Genomic DNA, 14,216 nt, shown 5'->3' on the forward strand with positions numbered 1-14,216 from the left:
CTTATATATTACTTAACTCACTAAAAATTTATGGGCTATGGTGATTTAAAGACCTCAGGATTACTTCTGACTATTAAAAAAAGAGACATTTACTGGCAGTGTTTGTTACTGGGCTAGAGTTTTACAATGTAAAAAATTGGTGTTTTCTTTCTCCTAATTTTGTACATAAATTCTCCATCTAACCTCATGCATTATTATCTCTCACTGCATTTACTGGCTCATGTGATCTCAGCACCTACATGCACATGGTGCACATACAGACAAGCAGGCACACAATACAAGCATAAGTAAACACATGAACTTTAAAGGCACAGAAATTTTCACTCCATGGCCATCAAGATAAGAAAGGAAATGCATTTAATTAAATAGTATCAATGACGGCTTAAGCAAAGATCACATGACTTCAGTGTTGGGAGTGCTAGAAGCATACGTTTAATTTTAACCCAGATCTGCATCAGAAAAATGACTAATTAATTGAACATTTATTTGCCTCGAGATCTCTTCAAATCTTTCCATCTTGATCTCTCCTTCTCTAGATTTTATACAACTGTCTCATGGCCTAGTCCAGTGGTTGGCAAGGTTGTAAACAGGGAAGCATGAAACCAGAGCAAGCTGGTTTGGCTAACAGGGTCCTTGCCTCAACTTACCTAGCTGTGATCGCTAAAAATTACCTGTTTTTGTCCTTTTGGGCACAAAAACTTTTCAGAACACCTCTTTCCATAATCATAAAGGGGCTAGAGAAATGGCCCAATGGTTAAGAGCATGTACTGCTTTTACAGAGGACCCATGTTTGGTTCCCAGCACCCACATAGGGTAGCACACAGTGTCAAGTAGGAACCTGTAGAGATAGCTACTTCCTACTTTTGCAGAGGGCCCACACTAGGCAGATCACAACTGTCTGTAACTCCAGTTCCAGGGAGCCCAATACTCTCTTTGGGAGTCTGCAGCACCTATATGCATGTCAGGACCATTTCAGGCTTCCCCTTTCTCACATCTCACAGGGCCTTGAAGTAAAAATCTTGAGACAGAAAACTTAAAGTTAGCCAAAACATTACATGCTGACCGTGGAGACTCAAGCTCTGGAAAGCACCACAGAGTGTCTTCATTGCTTGCTGCTTATCACTAACAGCAGGTGTTCTAGCCACTGACCTTGCAACTGCCCTGCTTAGCTGTCAAACTGCCCCGCTTAGTTGCCTAGCTACTGAGCCCCTCCTTCCCTTCCCCCTCCCTCAGTTCCCCCTGCCTGAGCTCCTTTCTGAGGAGTATTTAAGACATGAAACTTGCTTCAATAAACGGATGCCTTGACAAAGAATACTGCTTGGCGTCCGTTTCTCTCTCCCCCCATGTCTTTCAGATAGTGCCTCTTCAAGACCCTGGAATAACTTAGGACCTGCTGGGCGGGTCACATGCACACGGTACACATACAGACAAGCAAGCACATGATACAAGCATAAGTAAAAATAAATACATAAACATTAAAGGCAGAGATCATTCTACTCCATGCTCCATCAAGATCGGAAAGGAAATGGATTAAATGGTATCAATGACAGCTTAGGTAAAGCCTGTCCTTGCCTCTTGCCTGCAGTGTTGAGAATACTGGAGATGTACTTTTAATTTTAACTATGGCTCTCAAGATGATCCAAGCAATTACATTTGCTAAATGGTTTCTTCACATCCAGTTTGAATTTCAATGGTGATAAGCCAGCATGTTTTTTTAAAGCATTTATTTATTTATTATGTATACAATATTCTGTCTGTGTGTACGCCTGATGGCCAGAAGAGGGCACCAGACCCCATTACAGATGGTTGTGAGCCACCATGTGGTTGCTGGGAATTGAACTCAGGATCCTTGGAAGAGCGGGCAATGCTCTTAACCTCCGAGCCATCTCTCCAGCCCCAGGCCAGCATGTTTTTGTTGCCTGCGGCTGAGATATGTCTCTTCCTTGACATGATCGAGGAGGTCTTACCTACCTGGCTGCAATCCGGCCAAGCTCTAGTAAACAGAGACACACTTCTCGGGGCTGCTTGTGCAGAACTGGAAGACAAGACAGACGTACATACCTTTACAACAGAAAAGACTGTAAAGTGTCTATGAGTGACGAGCTTGCCAATGATTCCCCTTTAGCCCTGACAGTCAGGGATGAGTGGCTTCTCATTCTGGCATTCATAAGACTCATCCCAAACCCTCAACCGAAGATGCACAGTACTTTCTGAAACTACACCTGTGTCCCAACGCCCACTGATCCAACGAACTCCCTATAAAAACATTGCCTTCAGTTAGTTAATATTATAGGTCCATATTGAACACATACGTGGCAGTAAGTATAAGTGAGAAACTTAAACATACCACACACAAAACTACACAGTAAGGGTTAACTTTTTGAATATACTGGGTACACACCTGGTTCTTATATCAAATTGAATTAATAAGTATAAAAATTTATAAACAAGCTTCTTTGCTCACCTCCAAATAAAGGCAGATGTCAAATGGGACCTCCAACTTGATGTTCTCTCCTAATCAGTAATTGATACTTTAGAAAGAGACACACTCCACTGACCAGATTCTTAAGACATGGGAGTATAACAAGGTCCCATCAGTCAGCATTGCTCATGAAATGTGCCAATGACCAGCCTTTATGAGGTGCTATTTCTGTATTACATGGCAGTATTACATAGTATGAAATTCATATTCTGTGACTAGGCTTGGGTAGCTCAGCATGGCAGACAATACATATTTGTATTTCTGAGCCCACAAGAAGAGTGCATGTTGCTTGCTCTATTCTCCTAACCAAAATTGAGGCATTGGAAAAATGTAATATTCAACATTAAATAAATAATGTAACAAAACTAGGCATGGAGGAAAGTGTTCAAAAAGTTATTATTCTAATAAAACTATATATGTATAATAAAAATAACAATCTTGCTCTAATTCATAAGGCTAGAATTTTATAACAATTCAAGCCCCACTATTTATTTACTTAATCTAAATATTCTAGTGTCTCCACTAATAATGTATCAGTGATATTAACTCCAACGATAACAACAGGATTTGTTTGGAGTAGATATGAATATTAAACATATATTTAGTTGGAATATTAAAATTTGTGACTTCATTTGGCTTAAAGGGACATTCAAACTAAGTATTATTATTTGGTTATAAAATGCCACTTTTAGACTTTAAAAAAAAACATCAGAAATGCTTACTAAAAACATAATTGATCATGGAAAACCTGAAACAAAAAATATTCCCATTCCCAGTAAGCAAAGCTTAGTTTGAGGTGACCAGTGGAGAACTGTCACAAAGCCTAACTAAGGGGGCCTTGCCTAGTTTCTAATTAGGTAAAGTCTTTAAATGAGTGAGAACATTACAACTTCCAGCTGCCTGGCTAGAGTACCAGCCGTCTCATGAGGCCTAATGTGTTAAATCAACTTCAGTGCAATCATCTGGGGAATGTGACCTTACACCGCAACGGACACCACAGAAACAGGAGCAAAACGCCAAAATCAATCTAGGTCATCAATTCTCTAAGACTCTAACTTTTTAAAATATGGTACTAAGATAGCAAAATGGAGCTTTGAGTGGGAGGAAGAACAAAGGGAGTGGGGAAGGAAGTGAGGAGAAGACTCCTAGCGCCCGGCTGATTCACTGTCTTCTGTGAAAGCTGTGTGAAATAGGTGGCCAAAGCTCCAGGAGCTTTAGCTATGACGTCATGCATTTCTCAATGAAAACAACACAAAAACCCTGGTGGCCAGAGGAAGCGGGTCCATTCATGGGCAATGACTAACTCTCAAAAGCAACAGTTGACACAAATGGCCTGGTTCTTTAGTGACTTGGTGTACACTGGTGTGCAAACAGGAACATTACACAGAAAATGAGATTTGTTGGGGATAACATGAGGAGTTTGACATGAAGGTTACATCTCCATTACGCATCTCCTGACTTCCTTGTTGTCAAAATAAAACATTTTGCATGCCAAACTCAAATGTAGACTCCACATAGACATGTGGGAAGATCAGTTTGAGAAAGTGGGGTAAGTTCCGGGCTCCCATTATCATCTTTACAGAACTGGCCCAGAGACAAGCGAAAACAGAACTCAGGTGGGAGAGGAAGATGGGAGAAGGGGATGAGTGAAAACACAAACGGACTGTTACATACATGTGTGTGAATGTATAATAAAGCCTATACCTTTGCATGCAAAATTAAAAATTAATGTAAAACAGAGTGGCATTTCACAGAAGGAGGAATCTCACAGAAAGGCTGAGTTTTCATCTCAAGTTTCAAGGGAATTAGCATCCTTTTTATAGCAATAATAAAATCCCTTCAATTTTTATAGTTATAAATTGCTGTTTTCTATCATAATGGCCTTGCAAATATTGACTAGACTCTGCTTAAAATAATCCAAAACAAAGCAAAGCAACAAATACAAGCAGACAAAGAAAACAGTGAACGATGACTTGCAGGCCTGGCTGATACGTCCAGGTGCACAATACAGCAGTCTTCCCCACATCTGATTCTTCCACACGTTATGTGTTAGAACAGTCGTGTGGTGAGAGCTGAGAGAAAGTCAAAAGCTACAAAGATGACATTGCCTAGCATTTCTAGAAATGACAAGAATTTAGCTTTGAGGTTAAATGCTTATTTAATAAGCAAAAAACCACTTTCAGCACATCACTGGAAAATTGGATTTAGAACCCTTCAGTAGCATAAGTGTGTGTATTAGACCCAGGAATCAACCTTGATGTTTATGCCACAAGGAGCTCTACTCCGAAGGCAGTGGGCGGAAAGAGGGCTGTGGGTGGGAGTGTGAGGCCTCGTGGGTATTATGTGTTATATAGAGGAGAATTCTGTAAGTTCTCACCTCCCTATCTCATAACTCTCTGTGGTGATTAAATAAAATACAGTACTGAGCATAGCACTTGGAAAACAGGAAACACTGGCCTGAGGGCAGCTCTCCTCTTCATTATTACACGTTTGTTGTTATTAATGATTTGCTTGCGAAGATCATTTGTTTGAGTCAACTAACATTAATCCACTTTTGTTTGTTCCTATGACCATTTTATTGTGCCCTGTAGTGAACCAGTTATTACATTCAGTGTTAAAAAAATATTCTAGAATGAAAAAAAAAAACCTTATGGTGGGGAAATGCTCATTCAGAGGCTCTTGTGACAATGAGTATTTTTAATTTTATGAGCTGATATAAATTTATAAACTTTGGCTATTACAAGGTTGTACCAGTTACAAATCTGAGTAATAATTACATTTATAGAAGTCGTGTTTAAGACCTAAACACCTCGACACTGATTTTCTTAAGAATAAAACAGCTCTTAGTTTGATGTTGATTATTATATGAAAGGCTGCAGCATTAGGTTGACACTGTGCTTCCCTAGGAAGAGGAGCCCGGACAACAACTCAGGATACATTTGAAGCAGGAATGGTGGTGCACACCTTTATCCGAGTACTCGGGAGGCAGAAGCAGGCATCTCTGTAAACTGGAGGCTAGCCTCGTCATCTACAGGCCAGCTATGATTACGTAATAATCATACCCCCCCAAAAATAGTTTATAACCTAGATGGAAGGCTACTCACCCAGGAATAGAAACTGATTTTAAATGCCACAGAATCTTTAAGAACAAAGTACATGAGACTGTGTATGTGTAGTTTGACTACCTATATTAACCTTTAACAAATGAACAAAGAAAAGTACAGAAAGTTTGATGTTCACTTGGTTTCTATACAAATAAAGGCTACAGTATTTAGCCTTGGAGAGCAATGTTTAGTATAATTTAGTAAAAGAAACTGGACCACAATAGTATGAGATATTGTTTTAAAATTAGGAATATATCATAAATTCATGGCTAAATATCATCTCACAGGAGAAAATAAGTACTAATAAACCAGAGGGGGAGGTAGGGAAAGGAATAGACTGAAGGGCAGAAAGGCAGGGTCTCTACACAAGGCTGCTGCTGTGTCTTCTACTTCTCTGCTCAGTTCCTTGATAGTGAGATGGGTTCCATCCAGAGGTTAGCACTATAGTTATCACGTGGGAGGCTTTAGGAACATCCTACCCTTACTGATCAATATCTATTCTTCCTCACACTTTACAGGTGATGATTGGCATGCCTGAAAACCAGTGTGTTAGTCAACACTATAATATCTTTTATAACTTCTTTCTTTATTAAAAATGTGTAAGTGTGTGGTGGTTTTATGAAGCATGCTCTACTTATGTGAAATACAGGTCGGGGTGAGTATGATGTCTTGGTGGATTTGGTGGATATTTCTCTCTTGGTGTAGTCTATATAAACAAAGACTGAGGGTCAGGAAAGTGGAGGGTCAGCTACCAATTGTTCCTTGTGTGTCATTATTCTGGGAAATCTAATTTAAATACAAGAGCTGTCGAGGGCAGCCATGTTTGAGGTATAGAACAAATCAAAGGGTTTAGTGCCTAGAACGATGCACTATCAAACACAACTGGTCTACAGCTGAGAAGGGCTCTCACAGCACCAGGAGATGGCTGCCGCTAATTGTTAACCCGATGCCTAGGAGACAGGCCTACTGGCTCACTGGGGACACAGTAAGGTTAGCCTCTGAGAAGGTCTGTGAGAGACTGACTTAATTGAGCTGATTGACAGGAGAACTAAATGATGGAAAGGACCATTCTCTAAGCAGGAATTCAATAAGGAGACCAAGCTGAGCAGAGGCAAGTGTGTATTTGTTCACAGCTCTCTGGATGTAAAGTAATCACTTCTCTCATGTTCCTGCCTCTGTGACTTCTCTGCCATGAAACCTAAAATTCTGAGCCGTCTCCCTTAGTTTGCTTTGGTAAAGGTGTTTTAGTACCACAACAGAATATTAAGGCATAACAAGGCTGAAGATTTCTATCATCAGTGGTTTTTAAAACAGAATGAGGCATGCACACCAATAACAAAAAGACAATGCTCACATGCGTTCTCATCCTTGGGGGAAGCACGGTAGGAGAGAACAAATGGAGTGAACTTGGATGAAGAAATGTGCCGGAGCAAAGGCTTTCTTTCTCCAGCACGAAGAATGCTGATCAGGGAAGGGTATCTAAGTTGGTTTTATTTACACTGAGTTATTTTCCTTTTACTTAGAATAATCCCATACAACTTTAGAAGCTTGTTCAAATTATTCATTTGCATAAGGGGTATAGTGTTTGGAGGTGAAGAAAGCAGCATTTGAATCTCGGACCAGCCACTTAGCAGCTGTAACTTGGGATAACAAAAGATTTGATTCTCCCCGTCACAGGCTTTTGTTTGTGCAATGACATCGGCTGGCAAAGTACAGAGAGTAACACCGTGCTGTGCTTAGCTGCCCTTGATGAGCACAGAGATACAACCATCAAACCTGGGGCAGTGCAGATCCCACCCTGCAAGAGTTGCAGCTGCCCACTGTCCTTTCGGTCAACTTTGATTCTCTAAAGCCCCTGAAAACTGCTACCCAGGAAGCAACTCAACAGTTTCCATCAACTCGATATTATTGTCCTGGACATGTTCCTAGGCACTGTGCAGTCAGCTAGTTCTGAAAAGGGATGTCTGGGTTTAAATAAAAGCTAAGTTGGCGATGGTGGTATATGTCTGTAGTCCGAGCACCTAGAGGTGGAGGCAGGAGAGTTAGAAATTCTAATCATCCTCAGCTACATAATAAGTTCCACCAGGTTGGCTTGGACTACTTGAGACTATTCTCAAGAAAGAGAGACAAAGGCAAAAACAAACAAACACAACGAAATAAAGACATGGTTAAAATTTTAAAAAGGTATTTTTTTAAATAAAGAAATTTTTGAAAGAAATCTAACGGAAAATGAACCTGGAGAAGAAGAAAAATTAATGTAAACAACCTGGAGCTAAATCAGTACCACGGACTTGCTATCCTGCACTAATACTAATAACTAGCAAGTAAGAAAATTGGTTTGATTTAACCCATAGTTTAACGTATTCTTAAAGTTTTCAATACAGACAAAACAAGAACAAGGACTGGGGAGGAGGGCATATCACACAGGGGATGCAGGCATCAAGTATTTTTCTGATGCAACCAGTGACCAGGCAGGCAGTGGAAGGTGGGGAGGTCCATTTCACTTTAGTGGAACCATAGGCTTGCCATGGAAACAATCTGGAACCACAGAAGCCTGCCAGTCACAGTGGTGCATGGAAAGAATAGGGACCACACAAGCACAGACACAGGGAACCAGAATTAGAGTGACAGTCACAGGAGCCACACAGTGCATGCTACACAGTAGACAGCAAACCCGTCTCTCGGTGGGCAGATTCTTTCTCTGAGAAACAGATGAACAGTCACTGCGCTCCAGGTCCTACAATCAGCCAACAACATGTTGATATTGATATAAGTATGTCAAGCAAAATGTGTGCTTTTAGAATTCCCTGACCCTCCCTCCATTTGCCCAGATAACAAAAATGTGTAAAAGGAGCAAATCAAACATGTTTACAGAAATAAAATTAATAACTAAATATATCCTACACCAGTTTGCTACTGTGGGCTGCAGATGCTCCTTACAAATAAAAGCATCAACTAGTAAAGAAAATGGACTGTACTTTAAAACCTGATAAAAGCATGTAAGAGCACCAATCTTAAGGCAAAATTTAAAACATTTTAAACTTGGAATAAATCATTTATTTCTGACACTAATTTAAATGACTAAACAAGACCCATAAAATAACCAGTGTCATTTTAAAGGTGGTTAAAATCCTAAATTAACATTTGAAAATTCATTGATTACTGATGGAAGGATTACTGACAAATATAGTCTAATAATCTTTATATATCTCTGAAATTAAACAAAAATACTTTCACCCCTTTTGTGTTCTAAACTTTGTAACTGTGTTTGTTACTCCATTATTAAACACACACTAAGAGGAAAAACGAGGAATTATTCTGATACTGAGCTGATGAACAACAAACTTTTAAATTCAAGAAAATCTCCACGGTCATCTTTTTCCATGAAAAGCACAATGGTAAACACTGAGAGGACGTTCCACAGAGGAGTATTAGCCTCAGTGAGCTATCACAGGGAGACAGCCAGAGCTAGAGCTCTACAGAGGATGCAGAGCCATGGCTTCTGCACCATGACTCCACGCAGTTCCGTCACCTGCTCCGCACAGCCTGCGTGGAAAGGCTTTAACAGAGCGCGACTGTGTGAAACGTCATGAATGATCCCAACTTCTTCTTAAAATACACTAAGCAAGTCCTCACTGTCTAAAAAGCACAAGCTGAGACTTGTCATTTAGGAGGCCTGGTGTGTTAGTAAGTGAAGAGCAAAGCACTTACAACCCACTAACTCGCCATGAACGTGACCTTCTTTGCCATACACAGATAGAACCATGTCTAATGTTCACTGTGGGAGCCTTATGTCCCCACTCCTTACATGGTCTCAAGAAAATGATTTTGATTTTGATATCTATGGACCATGATAGTTTGTTCAAAATAGCATCAAATGCCAGGGATACTTATTTTTATATTTTAAAATGCCTCAATGGACACTAGCGTTTCCCTCTAATTCAGTAGAAATTTTAAAACTTGTTAAAACTGTGTTACTTATCTAGGGACAAGCTATCATCCTAACTTTCTTCAGAAATATATTCTCAAGAATCCTATATGCAGGTGTTTCTTAACTTTCATTTACCGATATCATTTCAGATCACATTCATTTATTGCCACCAGTGAAGCATTGGCAGCATTGTACCAGCGTGCCCAGTGATTTTATCTCAGTTAGCTAGTCAACTTAGTCTTTTTTTCAGTAGGTTCTTCATCACCTTTCTCCCTGTTTCTCTTTGCTCATTTCTGAAGCAATATTTGAGTATGGGTTATCTTATTATCTAAAACTGACATTTATAGAAGAAAATTATCACTCGGAGTTAAAGTAGAACAAGTCAGTATTTGGCCAGCTGAGAAGGGACCAAGAGTTCAGGGTCAGCAGGGTGAAGGTGGACCACATCTTTGATCCCAGCACTGGGGAGGCAGAGACAGGCAGTTGAATCTCTGTGAGTTCGAGGCCAGCCTGGTCTACAGAGCATATTCCAGGACAGACTGAAATCTACATAGAGAAACCCAGTTTCAAAAAGCAAAACAAAAACAAGACAAACAAACAAAAGGTCAAGGTCATCCTCAGCAACAAAGCAAATTCAGAGCCAGTTTGAGTTACAAAAGTCAGTGTTTCAAAAAAGAAAAAATAAAAGCAAACCACAAGAGGATGACCTACAGGTCACACCCTGCCTGTGCCGTGTGCTGCATACAATGCTGTTTTCCCAGAATGAGAAAGGCAACCTGAGCGACACCTCCAAGTTCTCCCTACAAGTCCCCACTACACCGCCATGGAGATTTCCTGACATCCCTTCTGTGGAAATTCAGCAGATGTAGTCAGCTGAGAAGTAAGTGCAGGCAACACTGCTGCTGCACAGAGCAAGCAACTACTGCCTGCCGCCAAGATGAGGAGGCTTTCTCTGTGCAGGCTCAGCCCTCAGAGCAGCGTGAACAGAAGCCTCTTCACACAGGCAGCACTGTGATCTAGTTTATCAGTCACTCAGACACATTCTGCCCTTCATCAGGGCATCTTTTCATTTTGCTTTCTGTTCAAAACACTGGGGCACAAAGGATGTTCTTCATCGCACACCACTGAAACGAAATCTTGAGGTAGGGCAAAAAAAAGGAAAAAGAAAAACCTTGCCCTAAATTCCCTTTCAAAAGTGAAGCGTGAAAGACCTCAAGTGGAGCACACAGCACCATTGTTGTGGGAAAGGCCAAGGCCAAGGCCAGCAGCACGGCTCTGTCGCATCCTTAACAGCAAAGAATAATAAAAACACCCAGGGAGAAAGGCTCCTCTGGGAAATGAGATTTTTCTTTGTCCTTCCTCTTTATTGTCATTAATATCCATGGGCCCAGCTGTTTCCTTTCTCCAACTAATCCTAAATCAATGCTATAATCCTGACCCTCTTCACTGGGTCCCTGGGCCTATAATACACCCCCCGTATACCCACTCTCACCCCCTGAAATTTCAAATGTATTTTTAATTGAGCAGCAAACAGAGAGCCTGATTATCTGGTTTAGTTTGGTGCTGATCTTAAAAATAATTTTTAAATTTTAGAAGACCTGAAATCTTGGGTTTATTGAATCTACTTGAACATTTAAATACATTTTAATTTAAAGTTAAAGCTAAGATACATCAAAATTAAGTGTTTAAGGAACAGAACATATAATATTTCTTTATATATAAATTATCACAAACTTTCTTTTGATAATGCCACCTTGTTTTGTAACAGGAAGATGCAGGCTGTCTAATTTTTCTTTACTTAACTATACGGTTACACACCAAGATCATGAAATAAATTTCTTTAGTGTCTACAGTTTCCAGACAAAATATATTATTTATGAGGTAAATTGAGTTGGGCTTTCCAGAGCATAAAGGTATACCACAAATGTGAATTGCAGAGGTATTTCCAAGGAGGAATCTGGTACCACATTGACTCCTGCTGGATTCTACGGAAAGTACTATTAGTCCAGACAACAAAAGGACTCAGACTTGGAGAAAACCAATGAAGACCACAGCAATATGCAGAGCTATTTATAACGCATTTGTACTAAATTTTACCAGTAAGTTAAAAATGCATCTTTAATAAAACCCTGCACAATAATCAAATTCATAAATTAATGCAGATCTAAAGCAGTTCTCCTGTGTGGGGTCACCTCATAATTTAAAACGTGATGATAACTGTCCCCTTCCCCGGGTGAGACACAGGATGTCCTCATGACTGACACTTGACTGACTGTAGCTACATGACAGATATTACTAGACATTAGGTTTGCTTCCAAGTCACTCCTCTTCATTTCCTTCCCATAATTCTTCACGGCTAACCAGACACCCCTAAAAGTTAGAATCTATCTGTCACATCGCTACTGGGCTGAAGGGGAGCCATCTCCAACAGAAGCTCATACCTGTCACTAACAATAGTCAAAGCCTGCTCATTCAATGAGCCTTCAGGGAGGCACTGCTGTGTGCCACACAACTGTGTAACTACCCAGCTTCATGCTTTCTCTTTCGACACTGAACTGATACTAGTCTCTTCTCCACTGAGGAAACTCCCAGACTGTGAATGGCCATCTTTCCCTCATCTTATCCCCTCATCTTGGAACAGACACAAATAGTCTCAGCATATGAAATGCCAAGTTCCCATTGTTGAGTTTTCTGGGTTTAGCAGAGAAATATTATTATCCAAGGCTCAGGGACAAAGGCTCTTTCAATTGTTTGGAAGGTTGTTTATGGACTTATTCTCTAAAGGATGCTTGGCTTACTTGAATGGTAATATTTGGTATTATATGATTTTGTAAATTGATTTTTAAAGTCCTAGACAAACAGAGCCAAAACTTTTCTTTTTCCATTAGAAGTCTCCATTCTTGACTTTGCTCCATTTCTGTAAGGGTAACTTAGTTCCAATATTCTTCAAGTTAGAATTACACTGTAGGGGGACTTCTGCAGTAACTTGGACATTTAATCCCAGTGTGTCAGGCAGTATGGAAACACTCACTAGTTAAACATATCGTATGTCTCCTTCCAAGAAATTAAAAATCTCATTGTGTGGTCTGGAAATGGATTGCCAAAACTCAATCAGAAGAAAAAACACCAGGAAACAGGATCTGGGAATGTATTTTCTGTGAGGTGTCTGTCTTCTGAAGTTACTTCAATACCCCAGACACACCTGACTTTTAACCCTAAAAACAGTTAAATACATAAACTAGTAAACTTCAGTCTCAACAAAGAAAGAACTGAAGTTTTCCCCCTTCACGGAAGTTCTCCCTTGATGGAGCTCAAGCACTTAGCTTGTGTGGATAGCACTCGGCTCCTGTATTATTTTTATCACCTAGGTGGCCAGCAGTAAGATGGCAGACACATTTTTCTACCATGACTTGTTACAACTAACTCCCACTTGTTTAAAATAATCTAAAAAGCAGCAGCACACAAAACCTGTAGGTGCACACGAAGGGAGAAAAGGCAGTAATCATAACCTCCTCCACAGAAGTCGTGACAGAAATACATACCCAGGCCTTCCGATTCAAAAAGACAGGTTTCATCCACCCCCAAGTCTCGGCACCAGGATAAGAAATTGGCTGTGTTGTCTCGGGCAAAAAAGGAGCCTGAGGGTGCGCTGGCTTTGCAGGGAATCTTCTTCAGGGGCAGAGTCTAGAAGATGAGAAATCTCAGTCAGGTGGGGCGCTAGGCAAGGTCATCTCAGAGACACATTAAAAATGCACTGTGCTTTCAACAAAATGCTTCGGAATTTATCCTGTGCTGACAAATATGCTTGTGAAAAACACAGGGAAAGAATGTGAGGATATGAAAACTCAGGAGAGGGAAGTCTATGCAGGTGGCACACACCCTCCTCTCAGGAACACTCACTGAGAATGCACAGGAGCCCTTTCCCTAACACGGACGGATTTTTCTTTTTCTTCGGTGACTATTTTAGTTTGTTTCATCTAAATAATTTAGCAATTTTCTCACAAAATGTACAAAATGTATTTTACATATCAATATACAAATGAGGTGAATGTATCTTATAATGCATGCAGAAATAGCATCCAGTTCACAAAACACAGAAAGTGTGCAAGAACTAAACCCAAAAGGCAGCAGAAGAGATCTCTACCTCACACCTATCCACGATGGTACCAAGAAGTTATGCTTGAAGTCTTTAGAGATAACAAGCTGTAGAAATCCTTCTAGCTTCTTTCTTTAGACAAATACTACAGCTTGACCATGTGGAAATAATTCATGTCTGAGCTCCAAGGGACTATTTACATTCCATGTTGTGTCACTTTTGACAGAAAAGGATTTGCTTAGGATATGAGTGCTTGTGGACTGAGGAGACAATGCTGCTAACATTTGCCCAGAAATCTTAGCCAGGACTTTCTGCTTGGAACTCTGGCAAGTATAACAGGCTCTTCCTTTCACAGAGTAGAACCAGTTTCCAAACACTACACAAAGCCAAGGAGTTTGTGTGATGTCAAAGCCCAAGTCTGGTAGATGTGAGCCCCTGTGACCTTGCTGAAAGAGCAAAAAGATTCAGGGAGAATATTTTGTCATTTCGACTCTGAGAAAGGCGTGGCCTCTGCTCTCAGAATAAACAATGGGCATGGATTGCTTAGTTCATTTACAGGACAGTGTAACAACATGAAACAGTGACCTGACCGAGTTAGTGAAG

General features: G+C 40.3%; 1 protein-coding gene across 5 annotated transcripts in view; it reads right to left on the reverse strand.

Annotated features, from left to right (window-relative positions):
• The window catches only part of Gas2 (growth arrest specific 2), a 132,806-nt gene that overhangs the window by 56,128 nt on the left and 62,462 nt on the right, over window positions 1-14,216 (reverse strand). For all 5 annotated transcript variants that reach the window (XM_075952509.1, XM_075952510.1, XM_075952513.1 and 2 more), the window contains 2 exons: window positions 13,060-13,201; window positions 1,972-2,035 (listed from right to left, as the gene is read on the reverse strand). In XM_075952509.1, coding sequence (XP_075808624.1) covers window positions 1,972-2,035; window positions 13,060-13,201 — 206 coding nt within the window. The remainder of the gene's footprint in view (window positions 1-1,971; window positions 2,036-13,059; window positions 13,202-14,216) is intronic.

This window comes from Microtus pennsylvanicus, chromosome 18, assembly GCF_037038515.1.
Source record: "Microtus pennsylvanicus isolate mMicPen1 chromosome 18, mMicPen1.hap1, whole genome shotgun sequence".
NCBI lineage: Eukaryota > Metazoa > Chordata > Mammalia > Rodentia > Cricetidae > Microtus > Microtus pennsylvanicus.